Genomic DNA, 20,669 nt, shown 5'->3' with positions numbered 1-20,669 from the left:
TTCTTTTTAAACAGACTATACGGAAATAGGGTTTTCAAGAGGTCGAAATTTTGAGTGCAGTTGGCCTTTAAGTAGCCCCGGCAGAAAGACTGTCGTCATTGAAATCTCCGCGTGACTTCCTTTCCCAGGGCTGGAGTGACGAGGACAAGGCGGGCTTCCTCGACCGGCTACGGTCCGTGGACGCCGAGTTTGTGGACCGCATCTCCTCCGTGCCTAACGGCCGGGCGGAGGACTACAGCCCGTCGGCGGAAGCGCCACCGGCCGCGGCGACGACAGTGCTGGTCAACCACTGCACCAGCGTGACGGTCAACGGGGACGGCCTCAGCGTTGACGACGAGGTCGAGGATGAAGTCGAGGAAGAAGAGGTGGAGGACGAGGTCGGGAACCGGGAGGTGGTCTCTCCGACGGAAGAACCGCAGGTCGCTCCGCGGACCGTCTTGGTTCCGTCCCCAGGAGTGAATTTCGCTGAGGAAGAGCAGAGGGCATCGCCCCTCGGGGAGAAAATTGAGTTTGAGGAGGACGGCGCAGAGCTGGTGCTGTGAGCGACGCTTAATTAAGTCCCGAACTGCAACGCGGATTGTCGGCGGGCCAGTTAGTACGTAAGTGAGCACGAAACGGAGCGAAAAACGCGGCGACATACTCCGTCGGCTCTTCAGCCATCGTGCTTTTCGCTCTGTTTCGTGCTCGCTGAAGTCCGTCTAGCAGCTTGTTCGAACGCTCGGAGTGTCTGTTCTTTGCTGCTTCTTTCGGCAGGGGTGTATGTTTGGCTGGGTGGCTCGTGCCTGTGAAGTGTGTTTGCAAAAAGGGCGGGGGGGAGTAGTCGCACTACGTAGTGCAGTTTGCGACTGCTCGCTGAACTTCGTTTTTTCGTGGAATTGGGCAGCGCATATGGATGGTAGCTGTTTGCTTATTTGGTACACTTATGTGTGATTTTTTTGTTTTGTTTCCCCCAGGGAGAAGTGTTAGCGAGAAAAGGCTTAGCTGTTAGTCGCACTCCTTAGTGCGATTTGTGACTGCTCGCTGAGCTTCGGTCTCTTGCGGAGTCTGGTAGCTGTTGGTTTTTTGTCGCGGTGGCCTGAACCAGCTTGTTACACTTATGTGTGGCTTTCTTTTTTTTTTTTTTTCCCCTTCAAGGGAGGCAGAACTTTTATGTATCACATCTTGTCTAAACAGCATTTTAGTAGGTTATCTTTGTGTGAGTGCCTAGGAGTACGATTTGTTAATTTTCGACACGTTTTCCCACAGTTTCTTGGGACTTTATTTTGTGCTCCTAATTCGGGTCAGTAAGCCATTCCATGCTAGTTGTGTCGTGGTGATTTCATTTTTACGTGTCTTTAAATGGGGGGGAAATTCTGCTTCATTAAGTTGGTGCTGGCTTCTGTGTTTCAAAGGCTTTTCTATTTTTTGAGTGGCAGCTTTAATACACATTGTAGCGAGGAATGTTAGCTCGTTTCGCGTCCAGCTTAATTTGACAGGCCATTTTGTGGCATCGTGAAGATAGCGTGCGGATTCTTAAGACTGACTGAAGCTTCTTGGATACCTTGTGCTGCTGCATCAATATGTTGCAAGGACGACTAGCTTCTCTTCTTGTCAAGGAGGATTGACTGAAAACCGAAAGGTCCTCTTTGACGAAACGAAAGGGATTATTAGTGACGAAAAATGATAGAAAGGGGCGGCAGATACCGTACCCAGTGACAGGAAGTCAATTATTATTGGTATGTTGTTTATTGCTTAACTACACCCCGAGTTAGTCTAGAAAGCAGGCCGTATTTTATGAAATTGCATCAAGTGCTAATTAATGAGCCTGCAACCAGGTTGGATCTTAAGCAGAAGTGTGTAGTGGATACAAGAATACGGGTGAGTAGAACTGAAAGACGGAATCTCATCGAAACATCGCAGAAATTAGAAAGTTGGAAACATTCCCCGAAGCCCAAACCATACAGAACGATACGCGATATGTACTGCCTGTTCCTCGCTGCGACGAAAGCGCAATTTCTGTCTGAAATTCGTTTGCTGCACTGTCCAAACATTCCGTGTAAGGTGTGCTTTTTCACAGTAGTGCATTCCTTGTTTGTTTATCAAACGTTCCGCATAGAGCAGCCTTTGCCTTGTTTGAACTTGCTTGCCTGTGCTCCTTTTTTTTTAGCGTTTCACCGGTCCTTAGACAGTGGTTAGTGAAAGAGCAAAAAAGGTGTTTGTGGAAAGCCAACACCTGTTTTAAACATGAACTCGCGTTACTACGTTTAATTTTGGGCTCTTATCACATCAATAGTTGAATTCGTGCAAAGTTAATCACGCTACCAACAATGGCAAGCTTCTTATTTACTTATCGTTGCACATTAATGTGGACAAAGGGCAGGTAACCCACTTTTCTGCAAAGCGTTTTTTTTTTTTTTTCACATAAATGGTCAATTGGTATTTTTCCAAATAACTGCTTACTGATCAACGCAGTTATCCCCTCCTTCGATAGGAAATAGCTCTACCTTCCTGCTTACATGGTGTTGTGTGGAAGTTTGGCTGGGGTGCCTGTCTTTAGAGGAGTGGCCATAGATGACTGGTCCTATGTTCAGCTCAAATAGAAGTGCCAAGACTGTTTAACTGGGCACTTGGGTTTTGTGTGTGAGAGGTGTTTGCTGGGCAAGATTGTCATCACCGGTAGTCTCAGTTAGGCCTAATTAGGCCTAACGTGATGAACTCGAAGTTTGACGTAGTTGGTTGCTCCAAAGCCAGAGTGAACTTTGTCCAGAAGCCGCGGGCAGACCACATTTACCCCCCCTTTTTTTTTTTTAATCCCCACAATTGGTGGTGGCAGTTTTTGTGTATTTTATTGATTTACGATGTAAGGCTTAGAGAGTTTCGGGCACATATATCTGTGTGTGGTGTGGTGTGGAAGAAAACAGCCTATGCGATTTGTTTGCCCAAAGCCGTAACTAGTGTTAGTGCACTTGTATTTCCCATTTTTGCAGCATTCCATGTTGTGTTGTTTTGATATTGCTTTTAAAAAGGCAATGTTTTCTCAAATTTTGCCTGCCTTAAAAATATACAGGCGCAGTTTCGTTTTCCCAAAACGTTGGGAACTAGACAGTTTTCGGATATTTTCGCTAATGGGCAAGTAGCTGCTACAACTTAAAGTTATGCACTTAAGTGGCCGCCTTTTTTTTTTTTTTTTTTTTTTTTTTTTTTTTTTTTTTCAAAAATTTATGTAGCTCTGATCCGAACCACTTCACTGGATTAGTTTCAAAGCCAAAACTGCGGTTGTTAAAAACCTGATTTACAGGTGACCTTTGAAAGCTTTAACGCCGTGCATTTAAATCTCGTTATTCACTAACCAACACTAACGCACAACTGGATTCCATTGTCTTTTGTGTTTCCAAGTGCAATTGTGCAACTTTCGGGTTATGTTGACCGCAGTCTAGCTTCTCAAAGCTTTGAACAAATGACGGATCACATCCAGTGAAACTTTGATGCACCAACCCAATGATGCTTGCTGCGAATTCTCGTGACATTAGACTTAATGCTGTGCTTGTGCAAGTTACTTTATACACTGTACCGAGTTTAAAATGGGAAAGTTTTTAGCTTCGTACGCACATTTTTTTTTTCTTTTTCCTCCACAAACTTGAGGGTTCAGCAGAGGCAAATCAAAGTATGCAGCCGACAAACGCTGCCCATCTTTTTACGGAACAAATTAGACGCACACAGTATTCAACCAGCACTGCTGCTTGCAACTTTCTCTGCTTTGAGAGAATTTTAGTCGCAAACGGTCGAATGGCAGCGTTTAGGCATTGAGGCAGCTTGGTACAGCATTCCAGTGTGAGCAGAATATCTCTTTGTCGAATGTATGGTGAAGTGTGCGTGTTCGTCTGGTGGTGTTGTGTGCAGCGGTCCCTTTGGTTTTTTTTTTATATATATACAATAGCCTAAGCAAGGCTTTTTTGTGTGGTGTAGTGTATGTGCAGTTTTTTACACTGTCATCGGAACAAAAGTTCTTCAGGGGGTTCCGCATTTTAGCGGAGAGGAAAAAAGTTCGGGTATGTCACAAATAATACGCATAAACCTGTCAACGTAGCCATCGACACCTTTCTGATTTTTTTTTTTTTTATGTCATCAAGGCACACTAGATAAGTCCACTTTTTGTTAGGGTGAAGCGGTGTACTTGTGTATTTGAAAACTGTGCTACAGTGATGCTGACTAAACGGTTTTTTTCAAAGGCACCTTGTTCCTGGTTTTATTTCCGCGTTTGGCTGTACCATGTGGTTGCAGCCCAAACAAAAGATTTGCTGTCTGTGGTGAAAAGTTATGGCGTAGTTAATGTGACATTCATTTCAACGCCCGGCCCTGATTCTAAGCCGACCCCCGAAAGTCCGAAGCCACGAAAAAAAAAAAAAAACTTACCTCGAATGTAGGCCGAACAAAAAGGCAAGGTCAATGTTCACAAAGAGAAAACACGTTTATTGAACATAAAGATGCGGTGCTCATTCTGTCATCATCGCTGCTAGCCTCTGAATGCGGCGTTGCCTCTCGTTGCGCGCACGCAAATATCCTCTCCCGTTGCGTCTTCCAACGACGGACATTTTTTTCATCCACGCCGAAGTCCCGCCTGGCTTGAACGTTCGATGACAACTCCGCGGCTAAAGCAACTTTTCTTTTAAAAGCAGCACTATAATGGCACCGCTTGTTTGGTGCCATTGCACTGTCAAAACCAAATGAACCCGCCGCGGTGGCTCAGTGGCTAAGGCGTTGCGCTGCTGAGCACGAGGTCGCGGGTTCGATTCCCGGCCGCGGCGGCTGCTTTTCTGATGGAGGCGAAAAGCGAAAACGCCCGTGTGTTCGAGATTTCGGCGCACGTTAAAGATCCCCAGGTGGTCAAAATTAATCCGGAGCCCTCCACTACGGCGTGCCTCATCGCCTGCGTTGCGTCGGCGCGTTAAACACCACACAAAAAAAACCAAATGACACACCACACGCAGGCCACTGACTATCCACACAGTTCAAAATGGCGGCATCGCCCCCAGCTATGGGCCCTTAAGTGGCTGCTGGCTCGTCTAGCAATGGCTACAATACTTGCTTTTCTGGGTGGCGCTAGCTGCGCCCCACTTCCCTCAATTTCCCTGGGAAATTGGCACGCGTTTCCAAATCCTCGAATCCAAGCCGACCCTGGAGTTTGATATATCAGTATTTCGAAAAAACTATCGGGTTAGATTCAAATAAATACGGTACTTCATTGTGGGTTACTACGTTCAAGACAACCTTATCTCAGTAGTGATTCGCAAGTATCTTCTATTGTTGCCCTGCCAGTTCCTGTTATTTTACAAATTGGTGACTGCGTCTTAACAGTAGCATGTTGTTGACAACCAGAGCTGACAAGGCAAGTCTGATTAGAAAACAAAAAAAAGAAAACTGCGATGGAAATGGCAGGGTGTCTACTGACCTGGAGAACTGCAAAGGGATTCTTAGGAATTTTGAAGAGTCTGCAGAAACTCAGAGAATTTGTGCTTCTATCAGGAAAATGACTGTAGTTAATTATGGGGACAAGTGCGACGTGCTTCAAATGGCTGGTATGAAACGTGTCCTCTGCTGGCCTCTCATGAGCTGATAACCTGGGGAAAACAGCCGTCAAATATCCGTCGCAATGGTAAGTCTAAGCGTCTGTAGGTAGCCCTACCGGCTGCTCAGGTAAAATACCTTGCAATATTCTTTTTGGGGGTATTTTATTTGCTGCCTGTTTTATTATTATTTTTTTTTTAAATGATGTAAGCCTTACTCCTTACCACTAAGTGTATTATGTCACTTTCATTTAGATTTCAACATGCTTAATTGAGAGCGACAGCAACCGGCAGCGTGGTGTTGGCCCATCGTCACCTAAACTAAAAGTTTTAGGTCACCCAGGGAACTTAGCAAGCAAACGCACTTGAGGGAAACCACAAAAAGACTCCAGGAAATTGAAAATGTAACTTTGCAGACGCCCCAAGAGGCAGAGGTGGATGACTGTTTCCAAAGGAAATATCCCGTTCCTCCTGTTTGTTACTGCACTGCGCAGAACAAAAGTACAGTTTAAGTTCATGTATTCAAAGGTTGCACAGCTGACTGTAATGTCAATGGTTTCTAGATCCCAGCATTTCGGTGGCCTACCCCCAGGGACTGTGACCCAGCTATAAAAGGGATGCCATCTTGAGAATAAGCTCTCTGGTGAATTCCACCTTCAATGCGAGCGTTCGCCTCTCCGCACGCTACAGTGGAGCAGTCAACTCTAGAACCGCCGACAAAGTAAGCACTGCTCATCTCTCAAGTAATGTGTAAGCAGTCAAACAGAAAGCAAGTTTTCTTTCAATGCAGTCAGCAGTGGAAGGCCATGATGAACTCGGCAGGTGCATAGGCCTACGACAAGGCCTCGCGATCGCAAAATTGTTCATCGTAGAGCACTGCACGGGCCTGATTTTTAGGCCCGAGCCCGGTCCGAGCCCACTTCGCGAAGCCCGAGCCCGACCCGGGCCCAAGCATTCATAAGTGAGCCCGGCCCGGGCCTGCCATCTCAAGCCCAGGCCCGGCCCGGGCCGGTAATTTATTTTTTTGGTCTACGGAGAGTCCGCGCGTGTGTGACCAGGCCTGGTGTTTGATGCTGAAGAAAGTTTGTTTATTAAATTCCGGGCGATCAGACGGAGCATCTAGTCTGTACAAGCACGTCATGAACTGAAACGCAAAAAATAAGGGTTTAAAATGCACGTAGTTTAGCTTTCACTGTCTGCAGTTCACGCCACATCGGCGTAATAATAGCTCGTATTCTTACACAAGAGACACGATCACCTCTGATGACCAGACTCTTGGCAACTACACGTGGTTGTCTCGGCCACAAGTTGGTATTGCCGAAATTTTTTGATCCGAATTTGAATCAGCGAGTATATACGCGCGTTGAAATACTTCACCTGCAGTGGTTGTTAAGCGGTGGTGTTTCTCTGGCACACGAGTTTGATTCCCAGCCACGGCAGCCGCATTTTGATTGGTGCGACATCTAAAACACACGTGTACATACATAGACTTAGGTGCACAGCTCCAGGATATCTGAATTATTTCATTCCCCTCTTGGGCATTCCTTGTAATCGTATCTTTGGTATGTTATACACCAAAATATAAAATCTTGATGCAGTACAAGAAATGTCATTAAAATTGCAGTATAGTGACCATCAGACCTAGCAAAACACGTTTTTAAAACAATGCGTACAACTAACAGCAACACGCGCGCAAAAATAAACCAAGAATATTCATTTTGATGCTCGTTTCTACACTTCACGTCGGACCTACATATTAACGGCCGTTCCTATGAATTCAAGCCGGAGCCCGGCCTGGGCCCGCCAATAATCGACTTCAGGCGGCCCGGGCTTTCGGGTCGGCCCGGGCCCGTGCAGTGCTCTAGTTCATCATGCAACGAGCATCAAACAGATTCAGAAAACACTAGGAGAAAACCAAAGTCCAAGGCAGCCACAAGTCGCACCAGGTATTCGTGTTAATCGAGCAAAGGTCAGCTCACACCATTCAGTTGTCCGCCATTGCAACTTTCTCGGCTATGAGCAACATGGCTGACATCGCGGCAAAGCCACCGCCATTTATGTAGGACCCGGAGAGGCCAGGAATTACGCAGAACAAACTGCATCGCTCATTCCAAACATGCCTCACAGTTGCAGGATACAGATTTTTCACCGAAATGGAAACCAGCAGTCCCGAGGACATTTTTAAAAGCAGATGGAAACGGACATTTTTAAAAGCAGACGGAACCCATATGACCGAATCGACCAGACTGTCACGCGGAGACGCTGTCAACGAATATGACCACCTCATCCAAAGACTTGGAGCTCACTTCAACACAGCAGCATCACAACAGATGAACCATATCCAATTTCAGAGCTTACGTCAGGAAAATACCAAATCGGCGGTCGGTTTTGTGTGCCGAGTTTAATATTTGGACTAACAACAGCTCGATGTGGGCCGCTTGGTCTGACGTGACTGCAAAGGTTTAGAGGTGTTCAAAAACGCGGACACAAGGGATAAAGCGAACATGACAGACAAGGCAACACTTGAAACTGCACCAACAACAGTAACCCGAAATGGGCATTCTGGCTTGTGTGCCTTTCTCGTGTAGAAAACCTACACAACACCCCGCGGGGTCTTCACGGGATCTAAATTAAGGTCACGAAGCAGCCTCAGTGCCCTTTCTCTCTGGATGAAAATCCACTTGGCGAAAATTTTCCCTTCGACAATGCACGAGGCTACATTTTGCTTCCGGCCTGTGGCGGCAGCGCTGCGACGTTTGTGTGTGCTTTCTCAGACGTGCGCGGCGTTCTATCATTCTTCAACGTTGAATTAGTCGGCTTGCAAACTAACTGTGGAGAATAATGGCTGCAAATGACGACCATGTGCCAAGGAAATGAACGGCCGTCGATGTCGGGCACTAAGGTGGACATCAGTCGCGAGATACACTCAGGGGAGGCAAACACCCAAGTCTTTTAAGAAGTACGGATTGTCGACGTCTGCAGTTTCAACTATCATCATGACAAACGAAAAGAAGATCACAGAATTGGCGGCTTTCAATGATGAGGAGAAGAAACGCAAGCGTTAACGTGAGGCAACATTCAACGAGGTAGGACGATGCCCTGTACACGTTTCTGGATGCGGGGCTCATACAGGTCCTTGAAAACCTTGAAAACCCTTGATTTCTTTGGGCAATAAAGAGGAGACCCGATTACGTCACCGGGTTTTCGTGGCTAGTATCAGTGTGGCTCTGCAGACTCAAAACACAAAACATGCTTTTTACAATTTAAAGCCAGCTTGGGGGGTTCAGTGGTGCTGCTCTATACAGGTTTTGAGCTTGGGAGCACAGGCATGCTGCTTTGCACATTGGCTCGTACGGAACAAAATCCCTGCATCGGACGAGGCAGAAACTAGCAAAAGTCCCCTTCCAATTTTCCATGCTGCTTTCTGCATTGCCTCGTTCTGTTATTCATTTTACATATCTTCCCATTGCTGTGCCCCACCATAGCTATGCCCCACTACGTTTCGAAAACGAATGGTGCTGACACTCCAGGGTGAAATAATAATGAGCACAGACAGATAAGCAAAACTCTGAATGTGAGAACACCATGCACCTATCTCCTAAGCTTTACTCGAATATTTTATTTTGACAGGTGCGATGGCTGGCAGAGCTAGTAGAGTCGTTGATTCCCCCCCTCCCCTTAATGAACACAGAAATGAGGAGGTATTAGGCTATGTTCCTTGCAATCCGAGGCTGTGTATTCAGAGCATTTGCAGAGCTCGAAAAAGTTTCAGGTGGCATGGCTTTTGTAAAGCTCCCTTAGTATTAATGTGGAGGGGGGGTGGGGTAAACTTGTCCACTTCCAAAGGGTGGAGCTGTTCCAAAGAGCTTTTTCTTGGGGTCATTTTTTAGATGTAAAGAAGCAAACGTTTGGCGTGTGGAAACAGTAGTGAAACGTTAGTACACGTGCTCCCCTGCACTCTTGAGAATGCCTTCGCAGGGCCTTGAAAGTCCTTGAATGTCCTTGAATTCTTGTCCCTGAATCCTGTACGAACTCTTTGGATGTCAAAGAAAGAAGCATCCCTGTCACCCGTCCTGTGCTGCGACACGGAGCAAAGGACTTGACCTTCCTTCTCGATTACCTTGATTTCAGACTTGGGGGGGGTGCGGGTGGCTCCGGTAGTGGACGCGCACTTCATACTACATGCTGAAGGCACTGTACTCGGGCAGTTATAGTTACCCGATCTGCTGGATGTACGACACGTATGACTTGATGTGTTCTGGGACTCTGCTGCGCTATCAGGTAGGGGGCTTTCGCTGCGTATACCGTATTTACTCGCGTAATGAACCCACTTTTTTTTCCAGAAAACTCAGCATGAATTTGGGGGGAGGGTTCATTATGTGGGAAAAAAATTTCAACAGATTTTTTAAAAGTTGACATTTCATACAATAAAGCCGCTAAGACAAGCGCTATCAGAGCCTTACCATTTTTGCAAAAACATGTAGGTAATTATGTAATCAAATTTATTTTTTATTTTCGACATGCTAGTGGCCCCCTCCTCGCCGTGGAGCTGTCCTCACTCAAGTCGCTTGTGGCTTCACATTCGTTGTCTGCTCGCAGCGCACCATCTTCCGCGCCGTCAACGCACTCTAAAACTTTTTTTTTCCCTCACTGGGAAACTTCTCTTCTTTGGGGCCACGAAACACACGGGGATCCCTGTCCATCGCCCAAAAACGTCTCGCACACACTGTGTCAGCCCTTAAGTGCCGCCCAGCCACGCGGTTTCCATGTGCATCAAAGCATGCTCCACCACCTTCAGTTTGAAACAGACTGTGTAGCTCGCGTACTAGCCCATCGTACGGCACGCTCGAGGAGCACAAAAAAAAGGTCAGAGCACAGCTGAACAACAAAACCACGAAGCGTAATGGCGACGTCTCGAAACAGGAAGAGCAGAGGAGTGCGGAGTACATTTAGTGATTTCTTCACACACCCCAAGAACCAGCCGGTAGAGCAAAGAGCAGGGAAAGAGTGCAAAGTACGTTTTATGCTTTGTTTGCACGGCGCAACGTTTTCATGGCGCAACAAGGTCCGTTTTGTGTGCAGCAGGTAGCGCTCCGCTAGCGTGCAATTTTTAAATTGTGAGCTACGGCATTCGCGCTCACGGGCTACTGTTAAGATTTCTTTTTGTTTGAATGTGTTTTTAGCATTTCTGCGCGTAGCATGATATCAAGGTCATGATTCTTTAGCGTGATTCTGTAGCGTGATATCAAGTTGGTGCGATCGTCTGCAGCATCAGCAACAATGCTGAGATAAAAGCATATTCTGGCTGCATCTTCTATTCAAAGTGACAAAAAAAGTAAATTCTCAAGAAGAAAAGTGGGGGGGAGGGTTCATTACACAAGTAAACGCGGTAATAAAGAGTGGAGTCCCAGCAACCGATCGGCGTGGACGCTTTCATCGTCGCTCATAAACCGACGAGACACAGTGTCAGATCAAGTGAGTGACACACTGATCAGTTCTCGCTTGTGATTGGTAAAGTGCGTAGCCTGCAAAACACACTACGGCAAAGAAGAGATCAAGCCTTCTATCCAGTTCAGCACCACAGGCCTTCAACCGCCCCCAAAGTTCAATTTCTGGAACCCCAGCTATTTCGAAATAATGGGTCTTCCTATTCGGCGACTGTTGCTATGCAACTGTGTTGGGTGAAGTTCAGATCGGAACGCTTCTTTACGCCATGGACTCCCGAGACACCTGCCACGTTCTCGACACTCTAGCATTGTACGGAAAAGACTGGGGCTCACTAGAAGCGGTCAAGAAGTTCACCGACCACCTCATCCACCCGGTCAACGAGATCTACGAGAGCGTCTGCTTCCACCGTCGAACACAGGGCGAAGGCGAGACCGTGGACAAGTTCTACACTGCAAGGCGTACACTTGCTAAAAAGTGCAACTACGCCTCAGTGGAAGTGGAAGAACAACACGTTCGAGACAGGTTAGTTGTGGGTCTCCAGGGGTGCTCGAACCTTGTGGACAAACTGGCGAACACAAAAGCTTACCCTCGAAGAGGCAAGACTACAGGCCAAAGATGCCATGAAAGCCTGTGCAGCAGTGTTCCAAAAGGAACCGAACCTGCAGGATAGCCCTGCCAGCTTTCGTTTTTTTTTGTGTGTGTTTTTTTTGTTTTTTTGAGAAATCAGAGATGCGCTCCTCGTCTCGCAAAAACAACACCTGCAAATAAAAAAAGCTGACAGGGCTATCCTTCAAGTCCCCCGTGGACGTACAAACAATACTGAAAGTGCTCCCCCCTCCTAGAAACGTGGGCCCCTACCTGCACAAAAACAGAAGAGCACGAGTAGCCTTCATAGGGAAACAACTTAAAAACAAGAAAACTGTCATCTACAGCGACGCTGCTTTCTGCAACGGGAACAATGCCTCCCTTGTTATACTCGATCACATAGGAGCCATCAAAGATTGCCTCACGCTAATACACACCACTGCCGAAGCCGAAACTGATGCTCTCCTCCCGGCAGTAAGGTATGGGCAGCGCAAGAACGTAAGCCTCCAAATAGTCACAGATTCAAAAAGGCTATGCAGAATAACATAAATGGATGAACTCACACAAACACCTTAAAAAACTAGACAGTCAAAAAAGCCGAATCAGTTTCCGCCGCACGAGAGGGCTGACTAGGCTGTGCAAGATCTCTCAAACCGTGTGGCTAACAGTCCGTGCCTTTTGCAGCCCCTCCCAAGCAAATTTGGAGAATGCCTCATTGTCCAAGGAGGTAAAGGAGCCCTTTTCCCCAACCCGGACAAGAACCCTCCTGGCGCGAAAGCTTAAAAACACTGAGGCAAATCCAGACAAGCACTCGCCCAAGCAAACCCCGGCTATCCAAGGGACAGGGACAGTGAAGAAGACAAAACCATACGATGGTTTTGTCTTTTTCACTGTCCGTGTGCCTCGTCCAAATATGCAGCGCACGTTATTATCGAATTGAAGACTATACCAACTACCCTTTAAACATGCCTTCATTAACTTCGTCACCTAAGCTTGCTTTTGGGGGTTTTGTCGCAGCATAAACGTACCTAAAGCATACAACACCACCCGAACTGAAATAAATAACTGTCAAAATGGACCCACAATGGTTGAAAACCACGGTGTAGAAAAATATTCAACAGAAATAGCTGAAACCGACCTAAAATGGGAAAACCCGCAAAAACGTGCAAGAAGCAGTGGTTGAAACTGACCAAAAGGGAACGAAAACGCCTGAACTCGCATTTATAAATGCATAAAGATGTCATAAATAGATTATATGCGATATTTGAACCCAGGTTAGCATGTTTGCTTCCCAGGAGCGGAACTACCTACTACACTACGAGAACAAGCTGTTCCAACTTCCGAGCGATTAAATTAAATCTAGCGAGTTCGCGGTGGCATTCCTTAAAACTGGGCGTTTGCTTGCATTTTTCTATCAAACAGCAGTTTTAGTGCGTGCAATGCTGAACATAGTTTTGTCTTCACCCGTCACAAGGTTGTGAGAGCCGATGAACTTACCGCGTAGACTACGGAACTACAGCGGGTTTAGGGTTGCCGCCTTTCCCCAAAAAACAGCCCTTCAGGGGGGGGGGGGGGGAAGGGGCGGTTGTGGTATATAGAATGTTTAATTTGTGTTGAAAAAAAGACTCCATGTTTTTGACATATTGCAGCATTTTCTTAGAGAGAAATCAACATAACGTTTCTAATGAAAGTGATTGAGAGCTTGGTTATTGCTCTGTATGTGCTTCACTGCAAAGTAATCGCAATTGCTGACCGCGGCGGCAGCATTTCGTTGTTTTGTTCCTCCCTTAGGTCCCCCTCCATCTCAGGCAGCGCGTGCGCTCGTGTATTTTCTCTGCTCGAGTGTATTTGCGCAGCTTGTCGACACGTTTGTCATCTTAGTTGTTGAATTGACACTTATAAAACGCCAGAACAGACAATCATGGCACGAGGGCCAAAAAACCGGCCAATGACGGTCAGTTTCAAGTATGGACCGGCAACCGGCCCGCTGATTAAAAAACCGGTCGGGCCGGTCCAAAACCGGGCAGGTGGCAACCCTAAGCGTGTTAGAAGGCATGATTTGTAGCGATACCATCGCCATCATCAGCGCCACAATTATCATCAGCGGAATGGAATAGCGTGCGAGTTTGGGAACGCATGAGATTGAATGTGATTAAGCAGCTGAGTGGTTCGTCTTCGCCACTCTTCTGGCTGGGCCTATGCTCTTCAAATAAAGTATAGGAAGCTGCATCCACGCAAACCAAGTCCACTTCCTACAGATTAACGTTGGACTATCCCCCACTAAGGAAAGCTAACCCCAGAGTTCACAGGAGAAAATGAGTAATTACCCCACAACAAAGGCAAATCGAATTAACAAGAGAGGGCAAAGCATCCAAGAACCTGTTTGTTCAACAAATTCCCCCACGAAAAGTTGTGGGCAGCAAAGCCAGGATCACCAAAAACGTCCGACTAAATTTACCTCAAATAACGTACAACCTTTCACGTGACTATTATTCTGTTAGCAACAAGCCACAAAAATCGTTTACTTTTGGTCATTTTTCATCGATTGTGGAGCAGCGGCCGAAATCAGCACACAAAATTGTGCAAATGCGAAACAAAGAAATGCAAAGGCAAGGCGGAGAAGGTGGGAGAAGGCACTCAGAGCCTGCGGCCTTACGGCTAAGCCAAAACCAACTTTCATTGCCGCTCATAGCCTTGCAAGACCAAAAACACAATGTTTGAAACAAGTTTTCAGGCACGGGGCATCATGGTGGTCGTACCTCGCGGCTCAATTCGGGCTCTGCGGCAAAGGACGGCGCTGAAAAATGGGTTCAGCATAACAGGGACGATTCGGCACAGGATGACAGAGGTAAACATACTTGGTGCTCAATGGCGCAGCTGTTCCACCCCTGCGCATAGTGGCGACGACTAGGTACAAAACATCATTGTTTTTCAAAAACAGGTGTACGTAACATGTTTATACGTGCCAACAAAATAACATCAATGTTTTTCAACAACAGGCGTGACAACTGTACAGCTGCCAGCAATATATCACCCGACTGTGGGAAGCACAACTCCTGCTTTGGGTTCAATTGAAAAGTTTTGCACTTGACTTTTCACAACAGCTGTTCTTGCAGCAGGCTTGATAAGCAAGCAGTTCAAAATAATTGAAAAAGAAATAGCCAACAAGTACCATTAACAGCCTATTGCACTGTCACTATTTTGTACTCTGTACCTTTTGAGCGTGTGCTGTGCTCAGAATCTTCGAGCAACATTAAAATAACCATACTTGCATCTAGAATTCACTTGTAAAAATAAAATTAAAAAGAACAACATCGTCAGATCACTTGACTTCGACCCAAGGTCAGCGTCCGCCATTGCTTGGAGCAGAGCGTTTAAGCAGCGTTGCCAAAGACTGTGGTGGCGACGGGTAAAATCCCCGGAGGCTGACATTGCCACTTTTGTCAAACGCCGGTATCCGCGCATCACGTGAGATCTCCACTAACTGCGCCACGTCCGAAAGCACCAGCTTGGCTCCCGCACAAAGCACCTTGGTGAAGTAGCTGGGCCTTAGCGGCGACGCAAACACGGAACCCCACTTGTCGCAGGTTAAGTACTCCGCCGTCGTGCTTGGCTCGGATTTCGCATCCTCCACCGGAGAGGAGGACGACTCGAAGGCCAGCTCTTCGACGACGGCGATGGTGTCGCACAGTCCTTGCGAGGCAGCTATGTCGTCGATTAGAGAGTCGCCGACGTAGAGTACACGGCGGTCGGGACCGAGCCAGCGGTCTTTCACGGCCGCCCAGTTGCCGCCACAGTAGATGGTGTGGGCGTCGAGGCGTTCGTCTGGGCTGAGAGTACGCAGTGAGCCGTCCTCTTGGATAGCCTGCAGGTGGTAGAAAAAAAGAGTAGTTGTAACACAACTGAAATATCGAGGACGACATCGTGTAGCCTATGACACATCCTTTGTCATCGGTTCCTTGTAGTGTCGAGGCTCGCATCGCGCACCACCAGATCGTTTTTTTTTTTTTTTTTTACAATGACCAGCTTCTTCTAAAGTGATCCCTCAATTACCTATTTTCTGAACGTTATATTTCTGAGCTCAAACGGAATGGTGCATTTTAGGGTTGCTTTCGGCACTTTGCAAACTCACTCTTTCAACACAATCACTCAATTAATTGCACTTACGCGCAGTACTTTGAGAGGCTGGGGTGCTGTCACACACGGCATGCATAAAAACACTTTAGAAAATAACGAAGCTATGCATATAGCCACACGGGTAGAATTGCATGGTGCCATTCATTTAGCCACAGCCAAAAAACAATACGAGAGGATGCTTTCTCAAAACGCTTGCAGAACAAGTGCCTTTCTGCAACAACTAAAGCTCCACTTCAAGCACGCGTAATGTGTGAGGTCTATTTTCTTGAGCCTGTCTTTTCCCAGAGCTCCCCAACCAGGGTTAGAAATATGTACACAACACTGAACACACCCGACAAAGCTGATGCATTGAGAAATATACACATGCCTTCACAGGAAAATGGCAGCTAAGCAGTTCAATTGCACAGCCCTGGTTGCTTTGCCATTACTACTGTGGTTCACTTTGATGCACTCGTAAACCAAGAAAGAAATCGAAGGCATTACTGCATTGTACGTATTAGTTTACATGTTTATTCAGAGGCGAAAAAAAAAAAAATCTCAAGTTACCTGCCTGAAGGGAAATAAAATTATCTATGGAGCCAATTTAATTCCATTTTAGTCAGTAGAGATATTTTGTTTTTGATTTGCCAGTGCAAATTCAGCCTTGAGAGAAAACCGCGTAGAGTGGTGAAGCCAGAAAGAATGTCAAATTCGACTCTTTAGTAAGAGTTGTTATTCTAGGATCTGGGACACCATCTGCAATGGTACGCTATTATAAAATGGCTCCAACAAATGGGCGTGGGTTTTTCTTTGTCTGACCTAATTAAACGTGTGAACAATTTCATTGAACCTGCTTAAATTAACACGCATTCACCGCACCACGAGCTAGAGACAATAATGAAATGCATTGAGCGCAGCATGTGACGTGAATTCGTGCGACACTTAATTTCTGCCCCTTAAGTATACCACACCACATGCAACTTCTCAAGCAAGAAGCAATAAATTGTGATTAACAGCATCAATGGCATTGCTGCAAACCAAACACACTGCCTCTACTTGCTGGTGTCAGACCACACAAGGGCCCATGCCGCCAAAAGATAGGCAAGCTTTGACTCCAATGACTGCTATCAGCATGAATAGTGCAACTTGTTGCAGAAACTGGGCTTTCAAAAAGTGTCCAGATGTTACTTGCGTCGTCCCATAGGCAGAGTTGCCTCGTCGCTTTCAATCACCCAAGTAAATTAACAGTCTGTGTGCGGGCAAAGTAACGATCCACAACTTTTTAAGAGCCTTCAGAAAATGATGACAACAATTCAATCAATCCAGTTACGGACAAAAACCAGATTACAAAAGCAACTCGAAGTCGCATGATACATGCTCCGACTATGCATGCATGAACATTCAGTTTCCTCTGAATATGCAATTCATCTGCTATTCCCTTCAAAATTTTCAAAATGTTGGGCTGTAACACGCGCTGATGTTGACGATTTACTGTTTGTGCTGCATTCCTTACGCAAGACAGTTAAAGGGGTTATAAAGACATCAAATGAATTCGGTTCAAGCGCCAAGCACAACTTCAAAGGGAAAAAAAACAAAATTTTGACACGATAGTTGTTCCTGAAGTTGTTCTTCGTGCTTCAACCTAATTCATTGATGGAATACCATCTAGCTCACATCGACACATTATTTCAGGCCATAAAGACGGAATACAACTTCGTTCAACTGAAGAGAACTAGCCCTTAGTAGCTCACTCAGAGATGTTTTAGCCACCGAGATGGTTTTTTAAGCAAAAAACAAGCAAAGAAATATTGAAAAAATGGCAGCATCTCCACTCTGTGGATGATGGCGAGGGTGTGGATTACGGGGACTTGAAACGACGTCCATGTTGCACCCCAAGCAACATCCCATTTGCGCCCCGACTGTCATTCGATTTGAGCCGTGAGTTGCACCTTGATTATTCCCTAAATGAAACTGCAACTCACGGCTCAAATCGATTTTCACTTGATGGTGGATGGACGCGGACGGACTTTGGGAGGTCCTAAGGCACTCCTCACCGTTACAGGCAAGGGAGTAAGCCGTTTGACTCTCGTGTACTAACTCACAGTTGCAGCCCAATGGGTAGAACGACTGACATTAACTCTGTCTGGTCTACAGGCTCGAATCCTGCCGGTGCCTGTGTGATTTTTTGCGATTGTAAATGCTATGCGCACGGACGCGGATGGACATTGTGCAGTCGTAAGGTACCCCGCACCTGAAACTTTCATGTTACCACGACGTAATATGGGCGGCAGTGACGGAACGTAAGCTAATAAAAACACAGTTATGAGTGCGTTAATTATCTGTACATTTGCATTCAGATGATACAATCAATCAAGACTAGAGGCCCCATTGCCATCACCAAATCCTGTGTACCTTGGCAGTGGCTTTGGTCAGTGGCTGTCAGCCACACAACCCAGATTCTCTGACGTCGTAGAAAAATTGCCAGAAAGTGGCCACTGCTGCACATGCTGTATTTTCATGCTTATAACCCGCACCAAAAATGCAAGAATTTCAGGGACGAAGTAGAGGTGCGGATTATGTGCGAGGTATTTCCTTCGGTGCAGCTCCACCGCAATGCGCGTTCAGCTGTGATGCCGCTACAGCAGTGATAGCGACTAAGCCACTGCTATCCCATTGACAGTGCTTATTCTGCACACGCAGCTGAACAACATACCAACCAGAAAAAACTTACGTGGCAAGTCGTCTAGTTACGTAGTCAGCTAGGCAAGTTCTTTGCCATAAACAAATGTGTAATGTTGCTTGAGTCATCCTCTTATGTAGAAAATATGCGTGCAATATGCGGTGCGTTATTTTTTTTATTCGTCGACAGAAAGTGGGGGTGCGGGTGATATGCACGGGCGGATTATATGTGGGAAAATACGGTTTACTTTAATATCTTCACTACTTGTTCAAAATTCGTAACAGAATTAGTATGCTCGTTATCCACACAGAGCAGCCGTTTCAATGAACCAAAGTTATGTTTGTTTGGTTCATTCGTTTCGTTCATTTGGTTCACCATTTGGTTAAAAACCACAATTCGTTTTTCTTCTCTGACAAATCTCCTAAGCCTTTTTTCACATACTAGTCGGACTGAGTTCTAAGCTTACGTTCAGCTTGTAAAGCTACACGAAAGCTTAGTAAAAATGCAACAGCTGAGCAAACTGAATGAGACTAAGCTCAGGTGCTGCGACCAGAACTTAGCTAAAGCCGACTTTTTTCGTGGTTAGCAAAGATGTGATTAAATTGGTGCCTGTTAGGATAGAAAATAGGAACAATAAAAACACGTTTCTCTTTTGTGCTTGTTTGGTTAGTTTTTTTAATGATATGAATGCCAGACAACGTGAGCCCTTTTCCCTACCCTGCAGATTCGCATCATCGAGATTCCACCACGAATACCTAAGAACGAGGATTCTCTAATTAAGAGAAGCTACTCTTGACGCATCATGACGTCAACACTCCTGAAGTTCCACCGAAGCGACTACTAGTAGCAGACACACGTAGTCTATGGTACACACTTGGTCAGCTGTGACAAGAACCACCACTGAAACGGTGGTCCCGGGTTCAAATCCTAGACCAGGACAAATTTTAGATGCGAAGCATCTCTTGCTCTCGGCTCTGTTGTCCGTCCGTCCGCACCTCTCCCCCTACACTAAAAAAAAGAAATAGCGGCGCCCGGTTTCGATCCCACGCCTCTCTGGCCGCAACGGGAGGTACGCGGCGCTCTTCCCACTGCGCTACAAAACCGAGACAGGAGCAAGTGCTAGGAACGCGCCTTATGTCCTTGACTAATTCAAACTACGTCAAGAAGCTACTGATACAACGAAGGCACGGGAAGCTGAACGTCAACGGAAACGACGAACTGAAAACTTTAGAGGAGGCTGTTAAATTTCCCATGGGAAAGCTGTGGCGGGAAGCGCCACGTGCCTTGCAGCTCAACCAGAGAAGAGGACGAAGAGGGCGGGCAGCAGGGTAGGAGCGTGAACACGCAATAAAGACGAGAACCAGGAGATGTTCGATCAGGTAACGCTGGTGTCGGACGCTTCGCTGTCTCTACATTTCTCTGTACCTACATGGGGGTTCACACTACGTTCCCATTTGTGCTCCGATAAATGAAACAACATACGGCAACACAATGAAACCTACACGGAACCCCCATGATGCTTCGCATCCTCCTCATGGTTCCCCACGGGAAGATGGTGCAATTTTTTCTTCAACTGCAAAGTTACCGAGAAAGCTGTGCAGCTTTCCTGTGTAGCTGTACGGCTGCATTGAGGTGAATGCCGAATTTTCCTTCGCAGTCTCTTGTATTCGAAGTTGATAACACGGCGAACGTAGAAAAACCAACGAAACCGTCTTCATTCAAATGCTTCTTATAACCAAGTGTCTCTCGCAACAGTGTCTCTCGTTATGAGCTGTTTTACTGTACAGTCAGGAAAACGCGTGTGTATAACGCCCGAGCGGCATGCTAGGGACTCTGTCGGAGACACTAGTGATAACGCCTGGTTTGAGATATGTACAGGGTTCGCACCGGTCCTTGAAAACCTTGAAAACGCTTGAATTTAGAGTGTCAATTTCAAGTCCTGGAATTTTTAAATGGTCCTTGAAAACCCTTGATTGTTCTGGAGAGAACCAACGGCCCTGTCTTTTCACAAGAATTTAAAATGTTTGTCGTGGATTTTAGGTGCTAACAATTCTAAAGATACATTGTAACAATCAAGTTTCAGCGTATTGCGTGAAACTATGAGTTTAGTGGATTGTCATTACTACAAGGCAAAATTGGGAGAAGCACTCAATAGGCTCCATGACACGATACAATCCAGTGAAAGCCGGCTTCTCTTCTTTGCCTTGCATGTTCCATCTACTCTGTGGACGGCCACTCATTGCATGTTTGCTGTGCCTCATACGCTCCATCTGCGTTTGCTTTTACGTGCAAATGGT

At 46.3% G+C, this 20,669-nt stretch overlaps 2 protein-coding genes across 3 annotated transcripts in view; one reads left to right on the top strand and one right to left on the bottom strand.

Annotated features, from left to right (window-relative positions):
- Nucleotides 1-4,211, top strand: part of LOC144177837 (uncharacterized protein C14orf119-like) — a 47,212-nt gene extending 43,001 nt beyond the window's left edge. The window contains exon 3 of the mRNA XM_077705419.1: nucleotides 129-4,211. Coding sequence (XP_077561545.1) covers nucleotides 129-542 — 414 coding nt within the window. The 3' untranslated portion in view covers nucleotides 543-4,211. The remainder of the gene's footprint in view (nucleotides 1-128) is intronic.
- A 10,289-nt stretch (nucleotides 4,212-14,500) lies between these two features.
- The window catches only part of LOC144177836 (5'-nucleotidase domain-containing protein 1-like), a 41,047-nt gene continuing 34,878 nt past the window's right edge, over nucleotides 14,501-20,669 (bottom strand). For both annotated transcript variants that reach the window (XM_077705418.1, XM_077705417.1), the window contains one exon: nucleotides 14,501-15,441. In XM_077705418.1, the coding sequence (XP_077561544.1) occupies nucleotides 14,920-15,441 (522 nt within the window). In that variant the 3' untranslated portion in view covers nucleotides 14,501-14,919. The remainder of the gene's footprint in view (nucleotides 15,442-20,669) is intronic.

The sequence above is a fragment of the Haemaphysalis longicornis genome, unplaced genomic scaffold (genome assembly GCF_048455015.1).
Source record: "Haemaphysalis longicornis isolate Haplotype H1 unplaced genomic scaffold, Haemaphysalis longicornis Haplotype H1 scaffold_32, whole genome shotgun sequence".
Taxonomy (NCBI): Eukaryota; Metazoa; Arthropoda; class Arachnida; order Ixodida; family Ixodidae; genus Haemaphysalis; species Haemaphysalis longicornis.
Note: the sequence above shows the minus strand (reverse complement) of the source record. Positions and strands in the feature narration are given on the sequence as shown.